At 48.3% G+C, this 27,286-nt stretch overlaps 2 protein-coding genes across 2 annotated transcripts in view; one reads left to right on the plus strand and one right to left on the minus strand.

Annotated features, from left to right (window-relative positions):
* The window catches only part of LOC121600356, a 131,304-nt gene that overhangs the window by 87,289 nt on the left and 16,729 nt on the right, over window positions 1-27,286 (minus strand). The window lies entirely within an intron of this gene.
* LOC121600354 (chitin deacetylase 1) lies at window positions 5,520-20,541 on the plus strand. Its single transcript, XM_041928851.1, has 5 exons — window positions 5,520-6,296; window positions 10,747-10,907; window positions 11,019-11,268; window positions 17,868-18,189; window positions 18,375-20,541. Exons 1-5 carry the CDS (start codon window positions 6,245-6,247, stop codon window positions 19,201-19,203), a joined length of 1,614 nt encoding a protein of 537 aa, XP_041784785.1. The 5' UTR covers window positions 5,520-6,244; the 3' UTR covers window positions 19,204-20,541.

The raw sequence follows: 27,286 nt of genomic DNA on the forward strand, positions 1-27,286 counted from the left end.
AACCAATGTTAAAAAATCTTAAAAAAGCAAGAAAATGACAAATATTAAGTTAGTAGACATAAGTTAACACTTTCTTGCATCTACTGAACATTCGGTTCGGATTTGATTCCGGCTCCAACCTATGGCACACGCTGCACCCACGGGTCGGAATCGATTCCGACTGGCTCGTACCCGACTTCGGGTCGGGTCGTGAAATGAATCAAATGACCCACCGCTAGTTCACACGAGCGCTGTAGGTTTGCGTGCTATAAGCTATGCAACTTGCATCAAAGCGATCCAAAGTTCAACACACTGTGGGAGAAAATCATGCCATCTATCGGCCAAGAAAATATATATATACGCTCTAAAATGTTCCATCGCAGAATTCCAAGCTCCGAATACAAATTGTGCAACATTTATATTTTCCTAAAAATTACTGCCAATGTCAGCCAAAAGGTCTAAAGCCTCTATGAAACAAATATTAAAAGAAATATCCATGTTTCCTGACCAAATTTTTCCTCTTTCTAGGATTTTAATTTTTTTAACAATTTCTATGAATTCCAATTTAGTATAAGGGTTTAGATAGGTAAGGTTTAGCTTCAAGTTTTTGTTGTACAGCCCTCGTGGCAAAAAATTGAAAATAAATACAATAATAATAGTAATCAAGATGAGATACAGATCTGAATTATCCTCACCAAATTGTTCAAATCTTAAAAGGCAGCAGCTTTGCTCACTTCTAATACACGATTAATACCCCATATGTTCTAAAACAGAAACGCCCAATTCCGCTGTGAAAGCGTAAGCAACCCCGGAACAGTCCGCCAAATGCCGCATTCCTTCTGCTTGCTGTGCCCGTTCAACATGTCAGCTAGACACAATCGATAATTGATAGACTTTCAATGAACGTGAACTTTGGTTCAACGGCCAAACGTCATCGTAGACCAACCAAATATAAAAAAAAAGAAACGACTACCTCACTTTCGTTTCCTACTTCAACTTCAACCCAAAAGCCATCCAGCGGAGCGACCACACCACGTGAACCTTGAACTAAATCTGTTCCACATGAGATGGCACACAATTCGGCGCGCCCCGCCCGCAACCCCGTAACGACGGACCCTTCCACACCCCGTGCCCGGCATCGACAACTGACACTGACCCATCGATAAATTATTTATATCCTCTACCACCAGCCAAAATTAATAAAAATGTAAACTAACATCCAAAAACACCAACACAATCGCAGGGGACTTTGCACTGAAAATAGAATCCCGTGCCACCCCGCAAAAGAAATGATTTATGCTGTCAGAGGCGTCCGAAGAACTCCTTTATCAGACACTGAGCGGATTAGCATAATTTGGTGGCAAAACACAACGAAAACGATAAACTCGGACGCGATTTCACACTTTTGCCACCGGATTTATTGCTATTGCACATAGTGGTACCATTTATATCCACTGATACTGGGCGGGAGGAGGTAGCCGGAGGATGAAATGCTTCAACATGCCATTTGCATTTCAAATGGAGCATATCTCCTCTCCATCTCTCCCTACCATCAAGTATGATACCACTGCGGACGGGGACGGTTGCTGGGTGTCGGGGTTTTCCTTATCGATCGATTATGATCATGGGAACTCTTGCGCCATGCCATCGTTTCGCTTCGCACTTTTCTCACCTCTACGCTCCACTTGGACCGTTCGCTTCAATTGACCATCGATGAGACCATCCAGCCCCGAACGAATCTGTGATAAAAACACTGACAACGGGCACTGGTTTTGCTCCTTCCCGTGTTCTCCTCCCGTGGATCGACACTGTGCAACCAACGGGCAGCCCCTCGCACCGATATATTATCATAATAATTTCAAGGTGAGTTTATTTTTCGCCCGATACCGAAGCCAAGGAAGCTCCGGCAGCCGTTCCCGCTCTCCCTCTTTCTCACCCTGTTCCCAGGCGCTCTGCGATGGCGCCGAGGGTCGGGGCCATGCTGTGCGTGTCTTTGTGTGTTTCGTGTAGCGATAAAGCAGCGAGCCAGAAGACTCGAGAATGTCTTCCTGATTCTGAGCTGCCTGCTGGTTTAATGGACGGCGGAACAACCCCCTAAAACTGAGCGACAAGTAAAAAAACACAGAAATAAAGGACCAACAAACCTGTCGAACGAGATCCGGGTCCCCAATGAAGGTCAGTGTAACGAGCTCACCTAAAATGGAACACTGGTTGAATCGATGGAAAAAGGGAATAAAACAAAAGCGAACGGCATTGCTGGCCGGCGCGATGAAAAGTCCATGAGAATCCTTTTTCTTTTTTCTTTTTTTGAAAGGAGTACTTTGAACTTGCGCGACGCTCCGAATGGTTTGCCGTACGGTGGCTTTAAAGGCAGGGAAATACTTCAGTCATAATTAGCGTTTTCTCTCACCGGGTCGGACAGGATCTTTGGAGCATTCAAGGATTTTAAAAGTTGTCCTACACTAATTGCCCATTGGGCTCAGTTATAGATTATTCTTTATGTGCTTTCTATGTGCTCTTCCGTGTTGTTTTAAGGGGTATCAGAAGAATACGGTTTTGTTTTTGGATTTCTTGTCTTGTTCAAAGTAAATTGATTTGAAGACCATTGTAGAACAATTATTCACCACGAATGATGATGAGAGGACTCTGGCAATCGGTTCCTCTGTACGTTTCACTTCCTCGATGCATTGAAATGTATTTTCCATATAACCTAACGGTAAAGCGTTACATTCTCCGCCAGGCTAGGGTTGATCTTACCAAGAGCGGCTCAAACTCCCGCTAATGTTTCCGTCAGTTGACCGCGCAATGATTAACGTTTCTAGTCATTTGCCGACGAAGCAACGAACCAACGAAAACAGAAGGAAAAAAAGACATCATTAACCATTAAGTATATGCACATACTCACACACACATTCTTGGTACATCTACAAGTGCATTGGGGCGCACATCCACAACTGTTCCTGAGCGTTGCTTCACGGCGCAGCATACGCGGGCAGAGGCAAAATGTCATCGTAGCTCATCGTCACATGTCACCCCACCCGGTGGTTGCCCGCTTTCGACATGGCGTGCAATGCACCGTGTTCTCGAACCCACACCTCCTCCTCCCCCGCTCCCTCTCTCTACTCAGCACCACGGTGGGATATGGTGAAGTGATTTAATATTCAAATTCCTTGCCTTTCCGCTTGCTTCTCGCTGGCTCGTGGCGTGCTTCACCTGCACCCACTAATGCCCACTCCCAGCCGAGGAACGGCATAGAATTCTTAATCCATGTCGCATTGCATCGACATTGCCCGGCGGCGGTGGGATTCGTTCGTTTGGGTGCGCGGTGGCATCCGCTCACGGCATTTCTCAACAGGCCGGTGTTTAAAAACGATTGTTAGGGTGGGAAATCCACAAAACAAACCAACACAGGTTGAGTTTGTACGTTTGTGCATTTTCAGTTTGGTTGATGATGTGTTCCAATTTGTTGAGCTCAAAACGGTAACATGATGTAATTCATTTGATTTTGAAGCACTGGAAATGAAGCTCATTATTTTGTACAAATTAGTTAAGTTATTTGTTAAGGATTACCATCTTTCTCCAGAACACATGGTAGTGCTAGATATATCCAATTTTCAGCGTGGAAGCTCTCCATTGCTACCGATACTTATGTGATTCTGAACAGGATGGTTTGCTTGGAATGAATACGGATCTGTAATTCGCTCATTTAACTTTAAACTTACTTTAAAATTTGTCATTTTCGTTACGTTTCGTATTTTTTTTTAATTCATTTACCTTTGTTTGTAATTTGCTACATCTAACTAGGTGTAAGCATGGTAAAGAGCAGTGGAAGATCATGAGCAAAGGAGGCCTCAGGCGGTTATATTTGCTTGCTCCCAAGCCATTTTATAATGATTGATTCAATCAAGAAGGTGTTTTGGAAGGTTTATGGGACAATAAATTAAATTTAAATAATACAAATTACTAGTCAGATCCATCCTAGAATACTCCTCAGTAGTTTGGTGCCCAGCGTCCTCGTTATGGTCGAATAAGATCGAGTCAGTGCAGAAGAAATTCAGCCGTTTAGTCTTACGGTTTACATCCTGATGTAACGTAGCAGTGAGATCTAGTTATCACGCCCAGTGTTTAATACTTGGACTCGAGTCTCGTAATTTCAGAAACAATAGGGTACTAAGAGCCAAACTAGACGTACATATCGCAATAATGAACCTATGACTGCGATGGCTATCAGATACAATGAACACTATGACTCTTTTGACTGGAACTCTTTTGACTGGAACTGTTACCCTGTGTATGTCTTGCTGTGATACTCTTTGTTTTTTTTTTATTTGTGCCGATGTTACAATGCACTGTGATGCTTTCTGTTATTCATTGCTATGCTAGACATCTAAGATAGTATATAAGTTCAGTGATAAGGCCGCAATGATGACCAATCACTTAACAAATACAAATAAACAAATAAATAAATAACAATCGGATGTTTGTTTTACATGCTGTTTCAAAAACATATAGCCTAATGCTTAATGCAAAGCCTTATGCCTTAGGGATGGACCAGCCTTTACTACGGAGTCATTTTACATTCCAATTAAACCTTCAATTGTCTTAAATAGCGGAATAGTTCCTGTACTAAAATGTAAATAAGCAAGTGAAATTTAAGCTGCGAAATTAATTTAATTTAAGCGAAAAAGTACAGAACAAGAACAAGAGAAGAAAGCCTTCAATTACTCTTTGTTCGGTTCAAAATGCTCTGAAATGAAACCAAAGAAGTAAACTCATACTATGGAATGTCAAAAGTCGAAAAGTCATTCATACAATAGAGTATCAAAAGTAACTATTAAAAATTTAAAAAAAATCTGAATAAAATAATACAAATATGCACTTCCACAGAATATAAATAATTTCTATAGAATAAATTTTGCTTTGTATTATTGTTGGCACCACATTCCATTATTAAATTAACTTCTGCATTTTTTTTTTTCAATTTCACAATCACCCCCTAGCAACGGTACAGCGCAACACACGTGTGTCACCACTGGTTGTCTCGCATAATCTTTTGCTCGGTGGGCTGTGTATGTGGAATTACCAGATTGCTACAATTAATCGGTTGCAAATGTGCGCAGGCAGCCGCTAAACAATCGACACACAATTGAAAGGACCCGTCCAAAATGTCTCTCACCTCCGCCCTGTCACCCGTTTCCCGCCACTCCCGCAACCAGCCCGATTTCACGGTCGTCACACGGTTGCGGCGAAGGCGTATGGGAAAGGTGCGAGATGAGCCATATTCAAGCAGCTGTACCTTCCGATGCAAACGGCACGACGAAAAATAATAAAAAAGCTCCCACTCACTACGGTTTCCCCTCTACCGGAGCGACCACTCTGCAAGCACTGTTCGTGAAAAGCACGGCTCGCGAGTGCTGCTGAGTGCTCCGCTCCGGTGAGTGTAGTGAGCGGATTTCTTAAAAGCCCTCACCACACAGCCACCGAAACAAGACCTCTTAAAGGTGGCACAGTCAGTGTGCGGTGCAATTCAGCTTAAACTTTTTACTTCGCTCGGTCTCGGCCAACCGCACTGAGTGACCGGTTTGATCGTGATCGGTTCTCGCCCTCCCCTCTCGAGCGCGGCCAGCACAACACAACAAAACAACAACACACGGCACACTCAAAAACCCCAGCGTAGCCCCCTTTGCTTGCTGCCAGAAACCAACCCTGCCACCCGAAGAAGGAAGCAGGGAGAGGGGGAAACGGTTTTGCCGCGTGTGTGTGTGCGTGTGTGTGTGCGCGCCCGTTTTCGACACGAAAAAGCCCGTCGACCGAGCTGCAAAGCTGCGCGACGGTCACAGCATTAAGTCAGTGTCTCCACCACGGTCCCAGTCGGCGGAGGTTTCTTTCCATTACTGCGCTGCCGTTGCAAACACAACAATTCGTCTCACCGTTGAAGCCACCGAGCCGAACCACCAGCAAAAGCAGCCGACAGACGGCGGCGAACAGACAGACCGAGTGCGTGCGTGACCGAGTGCGTGGTTTGTTGGAAGCCAGAGGCCAGCGTGCAGTCACTTGCCCTGGCGAGGACTATTTTGGGCGAGGGTGGTTTTGGAAGTTTTTTTTTTCTCCGGTGAACCTGAAGTGCGTCAAGGCAGCGAGGAAAGGAAGCGCAGGGAAGCAACCGTGTAGCGAAGACACGAATTAGAAGTAGTAGCAGAAGTAGTAGTAGTGTGCTATTCCAGCAAATAGCAAACAAGTGGCAGGGCGAAAGTGTACCGTCAACATGGTGAAGTTGCTGGCCTTAATTGGCATCCTCGCGCTAACGGTGGCAGCAGGTAAGCTTACTACTTTTAAGTGCTCGCACCCCCCCCCCCCCCCCAAAACACACCCACTCGCCTTTCCCTACAAACCAGACAGGGGTCGATTGCTACAGAACGGCTGACATCATCAGCAACACCCAAAAACCCAAAGGAGCGTTGTGGGGAAAGGGCTTCCGCTCCTTCCCCCTTTCGCTGTGCCAGTTTGAGAGACTTTTTTTTTCGGGGGGGAAGGAGAGGGCGTTTTCCCTTTAAGCTCTTTTTTGCGATCGTCAAAACGAAAAAAAAAGACAGTGCAATTGCCGTTGAGCGCAAACGCAACGACGGCACGAACTGCTGCACAAGAACCAGTTTCTGTGTCCCACACACACACGCGCGTAAAAGCAGATCGGGTGACTGCCGGGTGAGATGGCGGGGAGGGAAGGGGTGCAAAACCTTTCACAAATTTGCTCACCCTATCGCTCACCCTTTGGACGGCTTACGCCTTACGGGGGAGTTTTTGCTTGCGCTGGTTTGACACGCATCTACGACTTTGCAACGCAAACGCACACAATCGATCGTTGGAGTGGCGCTGGTAGAGTTAGCCCCAAAACCAAAACCATCTCCAACGACACCTCCACAAAGAAGACTGAGGAGAACATTCCGGAGCTTCTCCCGCAGGACGGAATGTCCTAATTGCAACTAATCGCGAACGCTAACACTTCCGCACCGTAGCTCAGTGTAGCTCACACACACACACACACGCGCGATTACCGCACAGACGGTGCCTCAATTTTCCACCCCATACCGGATATGGAGATGGAGCAAAAAAACAAAAACGGAGAGACCTGAATAGCAGATAACATTATACAATCAGCATATCGCTCGGTCCGCTTGCAACGTCCCGATCGGATGAATTGCGGACACGATCACTAGCGTCACCCAATCGCGTGTTATTTTTTTTCTTTTACTTGGTCGATCCTCAAGCGGTTTGCGGGCCGGAACCGGGTGGACTTGACGGTGGCTGGTTTGCGCTGGCGTACCGGCTTTCTTTCTCCCAGCGGGTATTACGTGATAATGCAGCAAACTGCCCGCCGACACTCCTCGAGGATCCGGTGTGGATCCTGGGACGAAAGAGCGCGCGCGGAAAACCTGTTCCGTCAGCGCATAATGCAAGCCAATTTTGAGCACACACTCACAACCTCTTTCTCCAAACTCTGGGACTGTTGATGTGGTTGTTTTTTTGTTGTTGTTTCCAGGTGGAATTCGAAACCGAACGTTTCATTTTTTTTACGTACACAAAAACGAAGAATTTAAATGCAGATATTAAGACACGCTCGTAACAGCGGGCGCGGCAGCCATCCAAAATGTCACCTCAAACTCAATGTAAATGGGTTCGATGCAGTGGAACGGGTGGAATGGGCTACGCGATAGGGGTGTTGGTTTAACAGTCATATTAATACACACAGATTAAATGTAGTTAATGCTTCAATACAAGCTATCTTTTCCAAGAACACGAGTAGAAGACCTACATCAATTGCTGAAGTTTAGTTCAGGAATTCACTTAGGATCTTCGTTGAGACAAATTCTGCTGTGAAGAAATAGATGATCTTGAGGATATTGATGTTTATCCCAGAGCTTCTTCAGATTCTTTGTCTGAACTTCTTCAGAATTTGAGAATGCATCTTCAAAAATTCCAATATTACATGCTTAAGAGCATCTGTTTGTAGATGTACAATCAATAATCCCCAAGTTCCTCCAAACTACAAAAAGATATTGAAGATATAGCCTTTGAGACGAGGCTTATTAGGATTTTATTCACATTCATTGAATGCTTTGTTTAAAGGCTTAAAAAGAGAGAATTAATTAATTCAACCTTCACTTTTCCAATATCCTCATAAACCGTAGTACCCTTCGAGCCAAGTATTGCGTTTCAAGCTACGAAAACACTTAAACTATTAAGCCTGGTACTTGCGGTGCCTTCACTACTGAAGCGGAAATTATGAGCGATTCTGCTTGTAATTTCAACATCTCCCTGGAAATGGCACTAATGTACCTCAAGCCCCAGATACCTTCCCTTCTTAAGTTGTTGATTGGTCTGAATTTGTTCGCAGACGGGAGGTTTTAATTTTTTCAGCATGCTACCTTCCTGTGTGTATTTTGCTCGAGTTGTCCGAAAAAATAACAAAACAAATAAAATCCAATATAATCGATAGCTGGCAGATATTTTCCATCAACTTTTTGGTGAAAAGATAGCTCCAAAAGCCCTCCCGGTACAAACCAACCCCTCATGGGTCGTTGCTATTCTGCTGCGTGTGCAGCGTGCGTCATTAATGAAGCTCGAGCGCAGCGCTATGCCCGAGCCATGCCAAGCAATTATGGGTGTGCGGGTTACTTATTTTGCCATTACATCCTTTTCAGCGGTCCCGGCTTCATCGCATAAAGCTGATTTGTTGTTTCCGCCGGTTGGCAGCCGGTAAGGGAAGCGCCAGAGCGAGCGCGCGGCGGTGGTGCCTTATGCAATGCACGATCGCTCGCCGAGATCGTGCCACAGCTTTCCGCGTTCAACGCATGCCGGTTGTGGTTGCTTGCAATCGAAGTGATAGTTTTTTTTTTCTTTCTTCTTTATAATTTGTTTTTCAACATCCAAACCGCTTCCTTGAATCCTACCCCGTCAAATGAGAGGAGATAGGGGGGGTGGTTGATCGACAAAATCAATCTTGTTTTTTCGATCCCACCCCGCTTCAGTAATGATTGCCATCCAGTGCGCAAAGATACAGCAAAACAATTGCGATTGCGTGGTCGGTTTTCGGGTTCATTAGCTGAGCCGTGCTCGAGTCGAACCTCGGGATCATACCGAGGAACACCGAGGAAAGATCAAACAAATGAACCTCAAACCCATTGAGCATGCCCCCCCCCCCTCCATGACGGCTTTTGAGACGCGCCCAGATGATGAAAGGAAACCGAATGCTGCCGTAGCAGCGGCAGCAGCCATTTATGCTGGTATGGAAAATGATCCATTCGGCTGGCGGCAAGACCCTTTCGCAACACGGTTTTGGGGGGTGCCGCATCAAATGTCAAACGGAGGAGGAGTGTTTGCCTCACACCGTGTGATGGGTTTTGCTGCTTGGGTTCTTTTTTTGCTGCTGCTGCTGCTGCTAAGCTCTCCCAATATTGTTGCGATTGCCTGATCACGAATCACGGCTCGATCGCTTACACTGTCCTGGTTGTCCCGCCGCAGCGGCAGATGCATTCCACTGCCGTCCGGGCTTTTGCCAAGGGCTGCCAAACCCATCGCCCATCGGGGCGACTGTAGCTGCACCTGTTGCATTGTACTTGTTGCCGCCGTAGAGTGCATGAGGATGAGCGGCTTAATGTGTAGCCTGTGTCACCTTTTGTCGGCGAAAAAAAAGGGGAACGCAAGCAATGGCTTACAGCTACAGATGACACGCTTTTTTGTTGGTCACAACGTCACAACGAAACTGTTTGTGTAAATTACACACCGTTTCGCACAAAATGTCAACACTGCTTGAACTCTAGCTTATTGCACGAAACAACAGTGGTTGATGGTTTAACTGCGTAAGCACACACCGTCCCATCCCGCTGACCCGGCATCGGTAATTTAACACGCTCATCAAAAGATCGATTACCGTGGGGCTCCAACGTCGCAACGCAGTCGGTGCGAAAGTTTGGCTCAATTCTCACCGCACCGAACCGCGCCATGATCATCACCACCCACCAGCTCGGAGCAAACTTTCCCCTTTCAACGTCAGGGGTTTTTTGTTTTTCTCACCCCATGCGCGTGCAAAAGATCGATCGGACCCCAGTGCCCACTTAACCATACCATGAGGGAGGGAGGGTCAAGGTTCAAGCGATCTACAAGTGATACTTAAACCGTACAGCCGTACCTCCGTACCTTGTGGTTAGTCAATAAATGTACCCCGGGTCACCGTCACCGTGCTACACAGGGGGGGGGGGGGAGGGTAACCTTAATCATTTCGACTAACTGCTCATCCCCTTGCACCCATGCATGCATCTTGCCGAATCGATGCGCTCCTCACGCTGGGAGCCGTTCACGCAAACGCGCCCGAGGGCAATCGATTGCCCAACCGGTGGTTGGGGTGAACAAAAAGAAGCCACACGAAGAGATGAATCTTTGCCTGGCACGGGCGATCGGTATCACGGCCCTGCGAAACGGGCACTAGGTCGACCCGGGCCAACATGCTCCACCATTAGCCGGTGGACGGTAATAGTCGGCGTGCCAAATTGCCTGCTCACCAGTAGAACGAAGTGCACTTCGGAGCACGCTGAGAGTGCTGGAGAAGGCAAGATTTGAGGCTCACTTTACCCTGGGTGTACTAGATTTACGTTTAACCGTTCTGACCTTCGGTGCACTTTACATACCCATCTTGGATTGAGATTGAGATTCAGAGGTTCGATTTCGTTCGTTTCATGTTTTTTTCCACGACCTTCTTCCTTCCCCACACAGCCACGGCCGAAGTGCGAATCAAGCGACAGGCGGAAGAAACGACCAAGAAGGAAGAGTCATTCGAGAAAGAGCTTTGCAAAGACAAAGATGCCGGTGAATGGTTCCGGCTGGTAGCGGGCGAAGGCGACAACTGCCGTGACGTCATCCAGTGCACATCGTCGGTAAGTACGGCGCTGCTACCCGGCTGGTGCCTCTAGCTAACTTCCCAAACCATCGGACCGAAAAGCTTACTTATCATCTTGCTGGGATGTATTTCTCTATTTCACCACCAGGGCCTGCAAGCCATCCGCTGTCCTGCCGGTCTGTACTTCGACATCGAGAAGCAGACCTGCGACTGGAAGGACGCGGTAAAGAACTGCAAGTTTAAGAACAAGGAGCGCAAGGTGAAGCCGCTGCTGATCACGGACGAGCCACTGTGCCAGGACGGGTTCCTGGCCTGCGGCGACGGTAACTGCATCGAGCGCGGCCTGTTCTGCAACGGCGAGAAGGACTGTAGCGACGGCTCGGACGAGAACTCCTGCGGTAAGTCTCCGAGCGATTTCACAACCGCCGATCGAATTTCTCCCCAAAATGTTATGCGCCAAAATTAACCACACAACCACGCAGAAAACCTAAAAAAAAACACCTTTTCATTGGAGGCCGTGCCATAGATCACGCCCGGTTTAAAATTCATATCCATAACTAGCAGCAGCAGCATCCTCACACACACACACACACCCGACTGGCACACAATCGAGTGCGCGAGTCGAGTATTTGCATAATCCTCCACAATCCGCGCCAAGGCGTGGCAGCGAAACTGGATTCCTTTAAATCAATCCAACAACAGCGGCAGCCAAGCAAATGAAGCCAAATTCCACCTAATCGAGTTGTTACGAAAAGTGGTGCTAAAAACCACAAATCCCGCCCTCTCCGTCCGCCCGTTCGGGTCACCTTCCCCCCAAAACAACCAGTGGCAACTCCGGGGCGCGCGGTAGAAAGATCACATTCCACAAATGCGCCCGCAACAAACACACAAAGGCGCGACACGCTTGCCACGGTGCGGCGATCGGTTTTCGAGTTGCAGACGCTCTGAAATCCAAACCTGGACGTCCTTGAGGGAGAGCCGCCGTTCGGCTCGCCCAGCCAGTCGCCACATGTTGCTTTTAGCGGGGCGAGGGATACACAGCCGATACACAGACTTGCCAAACATTGGCCCAGCAGGATCGAATGGATGCCTATTTTTGACTCTTGAAGCTCTTCTCTCCAAACACATTACCATACGCGCCTCATTCTTCGTGGTCTGACCTTGCACAAGCTAGCCGCAACCCACAAAAAATTTTGGGGAAGATTTTGCGATCGTGTTGTTTTGCCAAAAAAGCCCCCCACCGTACGCATCGTTCGTAGAAGACTCTTGTGCGAAATGATTGTAGTCCGGCTGGAAGCTATTTTTAGTTGCGTTCACACAATACGCAAAGACAGGTTGTGGCAGGCGAAGGGATTCGGCCGCTCTAGGGCACATAATTTCACCGCCAAAAACTTTCTCTTTCCCCCTGGTGCGCGGTCTTTCCTGCGCGGTACAGTTCTGTTAGGTAGCAACCACGCACACCACGAAACGAAATGGAAAGGATCTTTTTTTGAAAAAAAAAAACGAAAAAAATACCGCAAAAAAAAACCTTCACCTTTCGATTCCCGGGTTTTGGGGCTTTGCGATCATTGCGATCTACATCACGCGGGCCATTACAAAATAACGCACTCACAGAGCACTGCAAAAGGTTTCTCACTTTTACTCTCGCCTGAATCCCTTGACTTTAAACCCAGAGCTAAACGCAACAAATGCCGGCCCACAGTGGCTTTCACATTTGGCATGCACTTTGCGCTCCTGAATGATGCGAGTTTTTCTCCATGTTACTGTGTGTTCGTGTGTGTGTGTTTGTTTCGGGTTTTTGTTGTTGTTTTCGGTTCAAACTATGCAGCTAAGGTAAATTGGTTGATGTGGTAAACGCACGCTCGCTCGCCTGCTCCCGTTTAGAGCCGATTTCCTCCAACGCGCGTGCTTGAAGAAGTACAGGAACAGCTGTGTAACAACTGATGTTTTTTTGCAAATATCCTGCACCTTCATCAGCGAATAAATAAATAAAAAACTCCCTACACAGACACACACACGTGGATGAAGGTGAAAGGAGAAAGGCCGATTGCTGGAGCCGGATGTAAGCGTGATTCTACGGTTCGGTTGTACGGTGCGGGGCTGATTTTACTGCTAGCCTTTTGCTGCCCCGCGGGGCAATTAGCTTGGCCAATGGTCTTTTTTTATGTTGCTTGTTTGTTTCGCACCCTCACCCTCTTCTACCCGATTTGTTTGCACCATTGTGCCGGTAGAGAGAGAGAGAGGTTTCGAGGATGGTCAGAGGGTTCCTGATAGAGTGGTGTACATACTACCTTTGACAACACACTCCGCAAAAGGTTATGCAGCGTAGGAATCGCGATGTGATGCGCGCACGAAAATAGCAACACACGAAACAACAATCACAGCAGCAGCAGCAGAAACGGCAACAAAAACAGACACATACACAGAGAGATCATCGGGGTCTAACACGCGGACAGCAGGTGGAATTGCAAAAGCTTACGCAACGGTTTACCGTGCATACGTCGACGTCTTCATCGTGGTTGCCGTTGTCGTCGTCGCCGTCTTCGGCCAGCATCCCAAGCGAGCCACAATGTCACGCAAGGCCTGTGCCTCTTTTAGGCGCTGGGAACAACAACACTTTCTTGCCTGCAGTCGAGTCTTGGGTCCTATTTTAAGAGCTCCTCTTATTCTTCGCGCCGGTCGAATGGTCGCGGCTGGTTCAATAATTATGTGCGCATATTTTAGACCATGGTGTGTGCACACGGTGGTGTGACCGAACCGACCGAGTCAGGCGATTTGCATCGATTTAAGTTGCTTACGCTAATGGGATGGGAATAACCACTCAGTAGCGTGAGCCTATTCTGAGTAGATGAGTTAGAATGGGGAGGTAAAATTGAAAACTCTATGCTCCTAAATTGCCATCAAAGCAGAAGTAGAAGTTGATTGCCGGCGTTTATAAAACACTCGTGGCGATCGGACGAGTGAGAACTCACCAAAGAGTTATTTAATACACGAAAGAGTTAATTTGCCGCAAGAGAGTTGCTAGTCGGTGTGAAGAGTTATTAGTTCTCAGTGGAGATTTAACTCTCGAAAGAGTTGTATACATTTTATTTCCCTGTAAGTGAGTTATTACTCTACGAAATGAGTCACTCCACGAGCTTCAACTCTCAAATGAGTTCTGAAATCCACGAACGTGTTGATTCGGAAAATGAAAACACTCGTCGAGATTAAGCTCTCATAAGAGCTATGAAAATTACGAATGATTCTGTACACTGTGAGTGCGCTACAACCCTTTGCAAAGAAACTCAAAACTCAAATGAGTACTTCATGATAAAGGATTGAAGTATTGTAATGCACAGATATCTCTATTTGAGAAACTAATCATGAAGCAAAACACTGTTCAGAATATATCAAACCATCCAGTGCAATGGTCCGTCCGCAAACCCCAAAACTGTGCTCCAAAGCACAAAATTTGTAAGGCTGGCTCAATGTCTCTATAAAAATAAACAAAAAAAATTGTAAGGCTTCTAGCCAAACATTGCAACAGGACTCAAACCATGCCTGCACGGCATGGCGGTCGAGTCCGCCGCCACGGTGTATGTCGCGTGTAATTTCTCTATCAATCTGCGAAGGTGCAGCAGACAAGATTCCAGGCCGGTGTTTAGGTCACTCGGATCAGCCGTACCGGAGTTGCCATACCATGGAGCTCGACGAACCGGTCTTGTGCACACGCCCGGCCAACCAATCTGGTGTCTCCGTGTGTGTGTGTGTGTGTGTGTCGCGCTGGGAGATAGCAGGACTACAGCCCCTCTGCTCGCCTCGAGGATTTGCTTGTCGCTGCGAGTCTGTGGCGGTAAAGCGGGTTTGTAGGTTACACGCCGATCGGTGTACCCTTTCGGTTGGCAACTCTTTAGCCGCCCGCCTCGCTCTCCCCGTTATAAGCTTCATCGATCAGCTCAGCTGGCTTATGTAATCGCACCGATACGCGACGGCAGCAACCCCCGCGAGAGGGATCGAGGCCGGCTTGGGCCGGGGTGGGTTTTTAGTCTAGTCTTCCCTCCCAATCGATCGTTTGCAATCGATCGTTTGCAACTCACCACACCGCCACACACATTGCGCTTTCTCGCTTACAAACGCGGTGGCGGTGGGAATTGGATGGAAGAAGAAAAGTTCAATTTCATGCACCGAACGCCAGCCGAAATGCCAGACACAATGAAATTAAAGGAACCGGTGGACGACCTGGCACGACCGGCTTAGACATAAATCCCAACCCAACGTCCAATTCTTGCCCACCCGCGATCGGTTTGGGTGTGTGTCGTGACGTGGGGCTTGCGGTACTGCCGAACTAATAGGGTTATTTATTCGCTATTTGCTTAGCCGTGCGCCAACAAAAGCACGCCATCTGGGCAAATTGTTGAAATAGCATCGCTCTCGTTTGGTTGGTAACGATGCAGACCAGTCCGAAAATCGAAAACAACATCGCATTCGTTCGTTCTTTCGCCACCTGGAGCTGGCCGGTCACACTGGCCAGTAATGGGCAACTGCTTTGCTAATGGAGCATTGTTGATTAATTTCCGTCCCTTCGTGTGGTGGCCATTTAATAAAACAGCCACAACACAGCCAAGCACCGCGCGAGCATGAGAATGCACTTTTCGCGTGCAGACATTCCACTGTAGGCTGTAGGTGTTATTTGCCCACGGCACACAAAACCTTACACGGCATTGGCTAGAGGGCTAGAGAGCTACATGAGCTACACGGGGACGTTATGTTTCAAGCCACGTTTAACGAGGCAGAACAACGGTGATCGTCAAAGCGTGCTGGGAGGTGAAAGGTGAAGCCTACAATTTCCGCATCGGAATATCTAGATAGTTCCTGCACGCCTCTATCGTACCAGCGCCTTCAAGTAGGTACATTGTTTCCAGGAACCCAGGAAAACCTACTCAACTTGAACAGTCTAGAATCTAGGAAGTCTAACGGCAACGTCTAGCGGTGAGCTCACGCCTGTTAATTGAATCAACAGCCCAGTCATCCCTCTCTGTGGGCGCGCGCGTTAAACATTGCCCTCCTCATGTGTATCTAATTTGAAGGATCGTGTCAATTTCTGTCCCATCAGATAGAATAAATCTCACACTCCTTTCTTACTACGCGTCCTTCATCACGGTGCGCGAAAGTTCCTGGTGGTGGTGCTTGAAGGTTGGCCACCTATCTTAAAAAGGGAGGCCTGCAAGTCCTGAACTTTCCTGATATTTACCCGCCCTCTGAGCAGCCCCTTGGGAGCAGGTGCAGCACCTACTATTCGAGTGCTGGATCCGGTTTGTGGCGATGGTGCTTGGCGTGCGCCAATCGCAAGAAGCAGGAAGCAATCAGGAAGCGTCGTCGGTAAGCTGCCACTTAGCTGCCCTCCACGCCACAGTGCCGTGATAGTGCGGTGGCATATATGGGTGGTACGCATAAAATGCGCACACATCATGGCTCTCCCATGCTGTAGCCCTTCCCTTCCGCATACGTCACAACAGTGACCACAACAACAGCAGCAGCAAAAAAAGCGATATGTGGAAGTAGCCGCGTATTCCAGCTACGTGTCTCAGCCACGTCGTCGTGGTCGGCTAGAGTGAGCAGTGAGCGCGACGTTTGGGTCAGACCTGCCACACACACGCACACACACACACACAAACAGGTTTAACTGAATCAAGGGGAAGGGAGGGAAGACTGCTCATTATAGACTGCGAGGAACTGCTGTGCGGACTGGCGGTGGTGACTTATTTTCGGACACGCGGACATCATCTGGACCTATGTCCAAAGTTGCCGAGACAGCAGCGATGTGGCTGCAGGAGATATCAGGCAGCCCGCCTCCTCCCCCTCCCCCTCCCTCAACCACCTTATAAGCTGTCTCCACTCCCTCGGGAGTCCGCCGACACGCCGTAAGCACACACTTTCGCTTTGCGTAATATCACCTTCTCCTCTGGCCCGGAGCCGCACGATCGCTCGGGAGACGCATAATCCCGGTGAGCCGGTTTCGAGCCGGGCCAAGAAGGAAAGTAACACAGGCAGACAGGCAGGGCAGCAAAAAAAAAAGCAAACCTGAAAAGCACACATACAAACTAGGCCCCGCGGGGCGCGATACCGCTGCCACGCCAAAACCAACCTTCACACTCGCGCGCGCGGTTATCAAATCGGCGTGATCTTTACGGATCTTTCTCTCCGACGGCGTGTCTCGACACGGGTCACGCCGAGATCGGGCGGGTGTGGCACCACCACCGGTGTGTGTGTGTGTGTTTGCTTCGATATGTAAATTGAATTTCACTCTCGATTTCGTTTGAGAAAACTGGATTTCGCTTGGCGGGCCAGGTAAGACCTGGGACATAGCAACAAAAGGTTGCTTTGTTTTCTTATCAGGTTTTCGGGGCTTTGCTGGAGTGTTGTTCGCTTTTCGTCGTGACTGTCAATGATTTCGGTGTCCGATCAGGTGGGGAGAGGTGTTTGATTCCCGCAAAAACCGAAGCAAAAACAAGCATTTTGATGGACGGCTGGGCGGGAAACCACAGGCCAGACGGGGTGTCCTTTCCGAAGCTGACAAGTTCATGCTTTCCAAAGCTGCATGCTTACACGAAGCTTAACATCATGTCGATCGGTTCCCCGGTCCGGTCTGCTGGTGGTGGTGTTGGTCAACATGTTTTCTTTGTTTCGTAACAACCGCACCATCAGCAATGTGAACTAACGAAGATCTCTATCGAAGTCGCACGGAGCCGTAAGTGCAAATGCAATGTTCACGGTCTCGATCAGCGTTGTTACTGCTTCCATTACGTTTCTTTTGTCCGCTGCTGCCACTGCCCTTTGCGCTGCAAACCTTGAAAACTTCGCACATTGTCCGCCGCAACGCTATTAATCATCCCAGCAGCTCAATGATAACTTTTAATGATTCTCGAGAGAAAGAGATATCGCTCACTCTACATGCTCAGTTCGCTCGTTGCTTATGTTTGATGTTTCGGTTCATATCTCCCCCATTGCTTCACGCTAGATATCGAGAACGACCCGAACCGTGCGCCACCGTGCGACGAGTCCGTCTGCCAGCTGCCCGATTGCTTCTGCTCGGAGGACGGTACCACCATCCCGGGCAGCCTGCCGGCCAAGGATGTGCCGATGATGATCACCATCACCTTCGACGACGCGATCAACAACAACAACATCGACCTGTACAAGGAGATCTTCAACGGCAAGCGCAAGAACCCGAACGGTTGCGACATCAAGGCGACGTACTTCGTGTCGCACAAGTACACCAACTACTCGGCCGTGCAGGAGACGCACCGCAAGGGACACGAAATTGCCGTTCACTCTATCACGTAAGTACCCCGAGAGTGTGGGGGGGGGGGATGCATCATAGACGCGTTTGATTTGTTTCGAGTTAGGGGAAACGAAGGAGCCTTGAAAGACCTCGCCAGACACCGTCACCTATTGGTCACTATGTCCAAACCTCCTCCAACATTTGTTCTCTCTCTCTCCCCTTTTTTTGCAACTGCCACAACAGCCACAACGATGATGAGCGCTTCTGGTCGAACGCTACCGTGGACGACTGGGCGAAGGAGATGGCCGGCATGAGGATCATCATCGAGAAGTACGCCAACATTACGGACAACTCGGTCGTGGGTGTGCGTGCGCCGTACCTGCGCGTCGGTGGCAACAACCAGTTCACCATGATGGAGGAGCAGGCGTTCCTGTACGACTCGACGATCACGGCGCCGCTCTCGAACCCGCCGCTCTGGCCGTACACGATGTACTTCCGCATGCCGCACCGCTGCCACGGCAACCTGCAGAGCTGCCCGACGCGCTCGCACGCCGTCTGGGAGATGGTGATGAACGAGCTGGACCGCCGGGAGGACCCGACCAACGACGAGTATCTGCCCGGCTGCGCGATGGTCGACTCCTGCTCGAACATTCTGACCGGCGATCAGTTCTACAACTTCCTCAACCACAACTTCGACCGGCACTACGACCAGAACCGCGCACCGCTCGGGCTGTACTTCCACGCCGCCTGGCTGAAGAACAATCCCGAGTTCCTGGACGCGTTCCTGTACTGGATCGACGAGGTGCTGGCGAACCACAACGACGTGTACTTCGTCACCATGACGCAGGTCATCCAGTGGATCCAGAACCCGAGAACGACCAACGAGGTCAAGAACTTCGAGCCGTGGAGGGAGAAGTGCGTCGTCGAGGGACAGCCCGCCTGCTGGGTGCCGCATTCCTGCAAGCTCACCTCCAAGGAGGTCCCCGGGGAGACGATCAACCTGCAGACGTGCGTCCGCTGCCCGAACAACTACCCGTGGATGAACGATCCGACCGGCGATGGTTTCTTCTAAGGCTTAGCTTATCTTCTGCAGTATCCTTCTTGACCATTTTTAACATGTTTTTTTGTAGCTTTTCTCGATGCGTCCTTAGTTTTTTTTTTTTTGCGGAGGTCGTAAACACTCAATTTTAGAGCAATCATTGTATCTCGAGATTTTAAGAGCGGGGACGACTGTTCAATGTTTCGCTTTTAATCTCTCACTTTATGAACAACGGGAACAACTTCTTTCCGTTTCCTGGTAATTCTATCAACGCAACCGCACTTTTCTCACTTTCCGGTGCGTTGCAGATTTAACACTCCGTCTTCGTCCCGCCCGAGGAGCTAGCTAGGTAGGATCTTAGCGACCTTTTTTTTGTTTCAGCCCTACCTAGTCTCCTTTTCCCGGCTACGTCTGGTCTCGCGCCTCGTTGCCTCGCGCACTGCCGGAGGCCATTCTCGAGACCTATTCTGATAAGCCTTTCCTCGAGGCGGGAGTTGCAAGATGGAATCCATTCCACATACACACAAACAAATGGAATGTTGCAAACAAAAACGAAGAAGAAGACACGCATAAAAACAAGAGTAGTAAGAGAACAACGAATGCTGTGGATATTACAATTATGTATTTTTTTTGTCGTTTATAACTTAATTTAATACACAAACAAGATGGAAAATTAAAGAAAACTCAACTGAAGTAAAAAAAAGGAAAACAAATTGCAACAACAAAAACACTATTACTCCAGAAAACTGTCCACTCAACTCAAAACTGCACGGCAAACGACGACGAAAGTAACATTGACATTTTGTACATCCGAGGAGGCAGCGGAATAGAATGCAAAAAACGCCTCTCCCACGGTATGCGTGATGAGCAGAAGGTATCCCTTCCCCCCCTCAACAACTTCTCTTTCCTAACTCTCGTCTAATAGAGCTTGACGAACGGTACAATTCTAAGCACAGCGAGCTCAGCGCAAAAGCTGCGTTTTAACTGCTATAACACCGAACCGTTACTAGCTTCGGTTCTGTACCGCGCTTTTCACCGACTTTCTCGCTCCACCGCTACACGGGAAACCTTCTCGACTCTCGATTAATATGTAAATACTGTGTAGACGCCTAGTTGTTTAAGTGATTTCTGTGCCGTAATAAGCGGTTCCCGTTTTTTTTTTGTGCGCGGAATGGAAGAATCCAGCCCTACTTTCCAAGCAAATTGTTTCTCATACATGTTTCATACGGCGGATCGGGTCGGAGAACCGACACCGACCGGTCGCACCGTTGCAAAATGTTGCAAAATTTTAGCGATTAGAAGACATACTCTTCGCATAGAAAACTCCAAGAAAAATACGAAATACAACATCTCATTCGAGCCACAAACGAACGATTTGAACGTGTTTTTCAATTCAAACCACCGCTCCAAAATTGACTGTGAAGGAAGACAAACTATTTTAGAGAAAGAAACACAAATCCACCGCGCCCGAAGCATCTACATGGTGACCGATCGATCCGCGGGGCAAATTTATGTTAAGTCGGTTCGTCGTCTACCGCCGCACTGCGCAAGATGTTGCAATAGAGTTCGCGCTCTCTCTCTCCCTCACTCGCTTTCTGTCTCGATTCTCGGCCTGTGATCGAACCGGATCGTTCGAAAGTTTCGTTCGCTCCGGTGTGCATCGTGCGCAGTCCGTTCGTTCGTCCGCCCGCGTCCGCCATGCCAATGAAAGAAAGGGAGAGTTAGCAACGGCGTTCTGTTTTTTTTTCAGTGCTGCTGCTGCCGCTGCTTTTTCGTTTTCTATTCATTCATTTTGCTATCCCATCCAAGGTGATCCAGTAATCATGCCACATGCCCGCGCCTCGGCTTCCCGCTGTCACCCAAAGACCCCGCCGCTCGAGGGGGCCAACTTGCGGTGTGTGGCGTGTGCACGGAGCGTGTATCATTTGCGTATGTGAATGCAGCGCCAGGCACGCCACCGGAGCTCGCGTCTGCTTCCTTCTCGTCTGGCGTCGCCAGGGCGCAGAGCTGCTGAGATTGCATTAGAAACAACGGGTCGGTCGACCGGGCTCTGTTTGCTGTTATTTGCGCTTGGTGCTGTGTTTGTTTTTGCCGTTGCAACTGTGTTGTTGCTGGCTATTCGATTCATCCACACACCGAAAACAAAAACAAAAAAGCTCCACACGGCAGTGATTATGCCGAAGAGGGGGGGGCTGGTTGTCAGTTCACGATTGCTTTTGTGTACTGCATGGTGCCTTTAGCCTCTAGCCGAAAGTGTTAGCGCACCCGGTGGGAACTCTTTTGCTAGAAACCACCACTATCAGTGCTGGCTCATGTGGCCCAGGGACTGACGTGTACTTTGGAGTAGCGTCACGACGACGCCAGCTTAGCAGGGTCTATGTTTTATCCACTCCTTCCCCACCTCATCATTCTAGCTCTGACCTAACGCCGCCACGTGTAACAGTCACAGCGTGGCCATATTGACACCTTTTTTACGCTTAGGACGCACCAAGAAGCGGTTGACTAAAGCACGGCCGGCGCCGCTACGAGGGAGAGGGTTGTAGCGCTTATGATAATGAACCGGCGAAGAATTCACACGTCACACACCCGGAACAAGCGAAGGGAGAAATCGGGATGAAAAACACTATTCATAAGTATGTTTCAAGGTTAGGGTGCTTTGGCAGAAACAAGTTCTGGCAGGAATCGTTAAAGCCATTTCAGTAGCTTACGTGTTGTCACGTGGAATGGAAGGGGAGCTGATGGAAGGAGGTATAACTTTATGGGATTATGATTTAGATGATTATTTGAAATAAGTGAGGTACAATCTGTTACCAAATAAAGATCAAAATACCTATGAAGTATAGGTAACGTTGATTACTGTTGCTAGTTGGTAGGCTCTTTAATCAATTATTTAGTACGATCCAATCAGAAAATAGCTTCAAAAATGGAAATATTTGGAAAACCACGTATCTCTGAACAAAACTTCAACAGCTACACCATGTGAAACATCATTCACATTTTTGTCCATATTCTTTCATGCAATCGTAAGATTTGTACCAATAGCAATGACATACAGACACAAAATTTCAATGCAAAAGGTTACATCTCCAATCAAAGCACCGATCAGGGAAATACCCTTAATTTCAGTATCGAATCAAATCAATTTTAGACCGCCCCACAACTCATCGAATGAATGTCAGCAAAGAAGAATGCGCCAGTGCAAAGGTCCCGAACATTACCGGCTATGACTAAATGTCTGAGTGAGAAATGCTCTAGCACGTAGCACGGCTAGATTGTGATCTTTTTAAATAACAAAACATCCAAACCAACCAGCTCAGTAGGAACCGGTGAGCCCTTGCAACCGTGTGCTGGAACCGAGAGACTCCTTTTTTGGATCCGAACGAAGATCTCGCATTCATTGGGGTTGGGTTTTTCCAGCGCAAAACCATCCGATTGTACACATACAACCCCGTGACAGACCGAACAAGGAACCTGGGATCGTCTAATTAACCTCCTCGATGATGATGATGATGATGATGATGGCGATGGTGGCGGTGATGATGATGAAGGCGATGATGTTGCTGGTGCGCCTACCTAAACCTAAACGCTCACACACCACCGACGACCACGGTGTAGAAAGGGGTGGCAAAAGCGACACAGTGCCGATCGATTTCACGGCTGTGCGCGCCAGCACTCGCACCATGGCCGCCTGACAAAACCGTTACCGTTAGCACACCCTGATCGATTCCTTTCATAATTCACCGTTTGCATTGCGGAACACCTTCACCAGGCAACGGCGACGACACGACGCCCGCCACGACACATTTGCCGGATGGTCTCCTCCGCACGCACCGGGCCTCACACACTTCCTTCTAGGTCGCTCATCGTCAACTGTCAATTATCGTCATCCCAAACAAAATGCTACAAATTCGGTACAAAGAAGCTGAGCGCTTGGGTGTGGGTAAGTGTATGTGTGTGTACGGCGTGTTGGCGAAAGGGGCACGGGCTTCTCACGATATCGCACCGCTGGATGGGCGGCCAGCTGGTGCGGGCATAAGGGCCATGTCATGCCACGCTATATGTCAAGTTCGTGCACGAGCCGGTGTACCCGTTGGCCACGGGCGCCTTGCGAAAGCCTGGTGTCTGCGGAAGATCGTGTGGCACCACCAACGCTCCCGGTGTGCCGCTGTAATGGATGATCATTTTCGTGCTTGATTGCCGGTCCAGAGTGGGGGTTATAGCATGGATGCCGCCTTCAAATCCAGCCTGTCCCAGAGCTCTCTATGCGGATCTAACAGCTTCAGAGAAATCAGAGTTCATTTGCACTGATTCATCGTCAAGTACTACTTCTGCAAGATACGACGACAACGTGTGTGCAAACGGTACTGAAACGCACACTTGCTATTTGCTTGACTTAGCGACAACATGTGCTCTAAAACACGAGGAAACGTCGACCTCATCCATCAATCCGAAAGTCGCTTGGAGTTCCCTCTACCGACCGAACGGGTCTACCTGTTCTGACCTCCAAGCCGCAATCCGGTAGAAAAAGGCGCGAGGCACGGTAATTAAAAAAAAGAGAAACAACCGTTCAACCATTACTACATTCTCGACTCACTTGCGCCCACCGACGACCACCAATCGTGTTGCCACGTTGCCATTCGGAATCGATTCCATTCGAATTGACTACCCCCCCCCCCCCCTTCGCTCGATCGTTCTATTCGGCTACCGGGTCTGGGCGGCGCACAAATTGACCCACTGCTGGTGTTGGCTACTGCGCGGCAAAACGGTTGCAGAGGCTACCGAAACTACCGGGTGCTGGGAAGTTGGAATTCGGTACCGCTATCTACCGCTATCACGACCCGCGCCGTCGAACCCTGCGTCAATTAAGTGGTATAACTGTACGCGTTTGAATTAGTATGCAATGCGAGCTGCGCGATTCTGACGCCCAGAGCCTGCGCCACCTTGCTATCCCTGCGCCCTTAGAACATTGAATGACAATCGGCCCGAGGTTGATGGAATGGTGGGCCATATACTGATCACGGTGTGGCGGTGTAATTCCGAACTATCCGGATTGTGAGTCAATGTGCCGGCTAATCGATCCGGAGATACAAGAAGTCTGCTACAAGAATAGGACTAATTGTGCAGAACTGGAACCATTAAGCAACGGAACGCTTTGAGGTGGCTGTATCTTTACATCTAGCATTACTCTTTGGTCTCTTTGGACGAATTGCAGATTACAGATTATAGAAGGGCGTTCCCGTGGTACAGTCGTCAACTCGAACGACTCAATAACATGCCCGTCATGGGTTCAAGCCTAGAATGGACTGTGAATTAAGTCTCGAAGGCCTGTATAGGCCGGCATGTCTGCGTAGGAGACACCAAATAAAAGAAGAAGAAGATTCTAGATTTAACTTCAAATGTCGTGTTCTTTTTATCGAATACCTCTCCATCAAAGGTGTACACTATATGCAGCGAAATGCCTCATCTTGAATCTTGGAACTGTACTTTGAATTCCTTAAATAAAGAAATTTTAAGGAAATTTGGAGCCATTCCAGGTTAAAGTCTAAATAGTTCCAGGATCTAAAAAATCCAGCTAAAATAAAGATGAAGAAGAAAACGTCTGAAGTTCTCGCAGATGATAGGGGGAACAATGTTGTTCATATTGCTCCTGATAATACTATGATTCTGGCTTAGTCTAACTTTAAACTCACACCAATTTACGCAGTAACCTTCAAATAAGGAGCGTAGGCTACTATTGGTAAGACGATTGCATTCTACGTCGTTGAAGACCTAGCTATTAGATTTGTTATTTATTGCTTTCTTTATGCTAGTTCCATAGCAGTTAGGTTCTTAGCGGTGAATTATATCTTGCAGCAGTAAGAGGACTGTTTCATGACACCATTCTTGGCAGTCTTACGGTACCACAAAAACAATCCAAAACAGACCAACAGATCATTTATGTCATATTTAAACCAATGGTACACCTCAATGCAACATAATAACTATTGCAATGAGTTATTGAAGAGCTTTTATTGCACGTAAATATCCCAGTACTTCTCGCCTATTCAAACCAGCTCTACCAACACTGTACCCAAACCGCCCGTGTTGCTTGCACACAACATTATTGTATTCTTTCACAGCCCCTCGACAGTTAACGTTTGATAAATCGCGCACCAATTCTGTGCCCTGTTTTTCCCCCTTTGGCAAACTCTGGACACCTTCTCTCGACGGAGACTAATCGTCTCACCGGTGCGACAAATGCAACGCCGTGCTATTGGCCTTTGTTCTGGAGACGCATTCTGGTCCACGCCGGTATCACTAGTAAAGGTATGCCCCTGCTTAGTTGTTTCGCAACTGCTGGTGTTTGCTATCCAATCTGCAGCAGCATGCGGAAGGTTAACGAGTCCCGGACCGGCCGGGTCAACGGAGCGCGAACGCGATGAAAGTAAACCCGGTGCCGTTGTTGTCGGGTCGTGTTTCTTGCCGCGACACACCGGGCACCGCCCGGCTGTGAACTCTTAGCCTTGAGTTGGAGCCCCGCCACTCCATCGCACGGATACACCGGAATGAGAAACATTAATTTCCCACCGAATGCACACGCTGCCGGGTGAGTGTTTTGCCGTTGTTGGGCCGGAGGCAAGAATAATGTATGGCTTCTGCACCACGAACAGAACGGCACCCGTCGAGCGGACAAGCACACCATCACTGGAAGATGCAACCGAGCGGTGGATGCTGTGCGCACGATACATCGTACGATCGGGTCGTGTGCACCACAGCAATTAATACACGCAGTGACATCAGCATCCACGCATCGCATGCGCATTTCCTTTCTCCTGCGGCGATCGGCAAACAGCATAACAAAGGTGCGCAGACCTTGCACTTTGATGGATGGTCAAAGAGCGGGGTAAGGCTTGTAAACAAAGCCCCCCCCCCCCCATCGGGGAGGGGGGGAGGTACAGAAGATGCCTCAGAGTTGAGAGAAATCAAAGTAAATGAAACAAAAGCAAACCAGCGACAGGTTTGTGGCAACAACGAACAACAACAAAATCAAGGTGCCAAATGCAAAGCACACATTACCCACCGATTGCACGTTTGCATAATCTCGCAAACTCACCCATTCGCCAGCCGGTGGTGTGATAAACATGGACGACACAGCCACGAAACACACACGAAAAAAGAAGGCAACCACCGCAAAGAGCGGCCCGGGTATTACGACGGGTCGCTCTCTCGTTTGCATTCCACGATAGCAATCACTTTCGTTTTAGATCATCGTGTTGGCGAGACGATGAGCGCGGCTTCTGGAGTGAATGAACCAGAGCGCTGCGCGAAATGGAAATGGAAGAAGCGGCAGCATCGAAAGTAAGTGCATCTGCAAGTAAGTGCGATCGATCGAGCCGCACCGTATCCGCCCGCACGTCACAGCAATCGCGCCACCAGGATCCTGGCTACGATTGCCATCCATTTGCGAATGTTCATTGTCATTAGCCGGCGCCTGGCAGTACACTATGGGTCGGAACAGGACAGAATGAATGAACTGTATCGTGTATCGTTTTTCAATCAAGTATAGTGAAAAAAATTACAATAAAAGGGATAAAGATAAAGGATGAGTTTTCAATTACCGGTTACATTGTCAAACAAAATGCTACATTTATGAGTAAGTTATTCCTCTCAACGCTTATTGCATTATTAAATAATATTACGGGCCGGTTCAAGCCGCGTATGGATTGTTCTCCCCATACGTAGAACGAACTGTCCTGCTATGGGGGATCAATCAAAGTCACTAAGAGCCAAACCCATTAGTATTGCCACAGGCAGGTCGTTGCGCTAAAGAAGAAGGTAATATTATGTAAGTTTTAAAATTTATTTGTTATATAATATGCTATTAGATTGCAATCTCTGTATTTCCCCTTCCAGCGTTACGTTATTGATAGATGACGCCTAACTTGCACCAAACATGTGGTTTTTGAATCTTCAATGTATGTATGCGATTCCGGATAGAATTAATCACTCATAAAGACCTTTTATGCAAACTTTTCATTCGTACTGCTTAAACATTTGAGCTTGGTTTAAAACAAATCTGTTCGATGTGTTCGATCGAGGAAAAAATCACTCAACTTTAATACAAAGGAAATACAAC

Source organism: Anopheles merus, chromosome 3L (genome assembly GCF_017562075.2).
Source record: "Anopheles merus strain MAF chromosome 3L, AmerM5.1, whole genome shotgun sequence".
Lineage (NCBI taxonomy): Eukaryota > Metazoa > Arthropoda > Insecta > Diptera > Culicidae > Anopheles > Anopheles merus.

Excerpts from the sequence above, each read along its gene's own strand:
- LOC121600354 (XM_041928851.1), top strand. The coding sequence starts at position 6,245 with ATGGTGAAGTTGCTGGCCTTAATTGGCATCCTCGCGCTAACGGTGGCA. Across the intron at positions 11,269-17,867 it reads CTCGGACGAGAACTCCTGCG|ATATCGAGAACGACCCGAAC; the intron begins GTAAGTCTCCGA and ends GCTTCACGCTAG. Across the intron at positions 18,190-18,374 it reads ATTGCCGTTCACTCTATCAC|CCACAACGATGATGAGCGCT; the intron begins GTAAGTACCCCG and ends CTGCCACAACAG.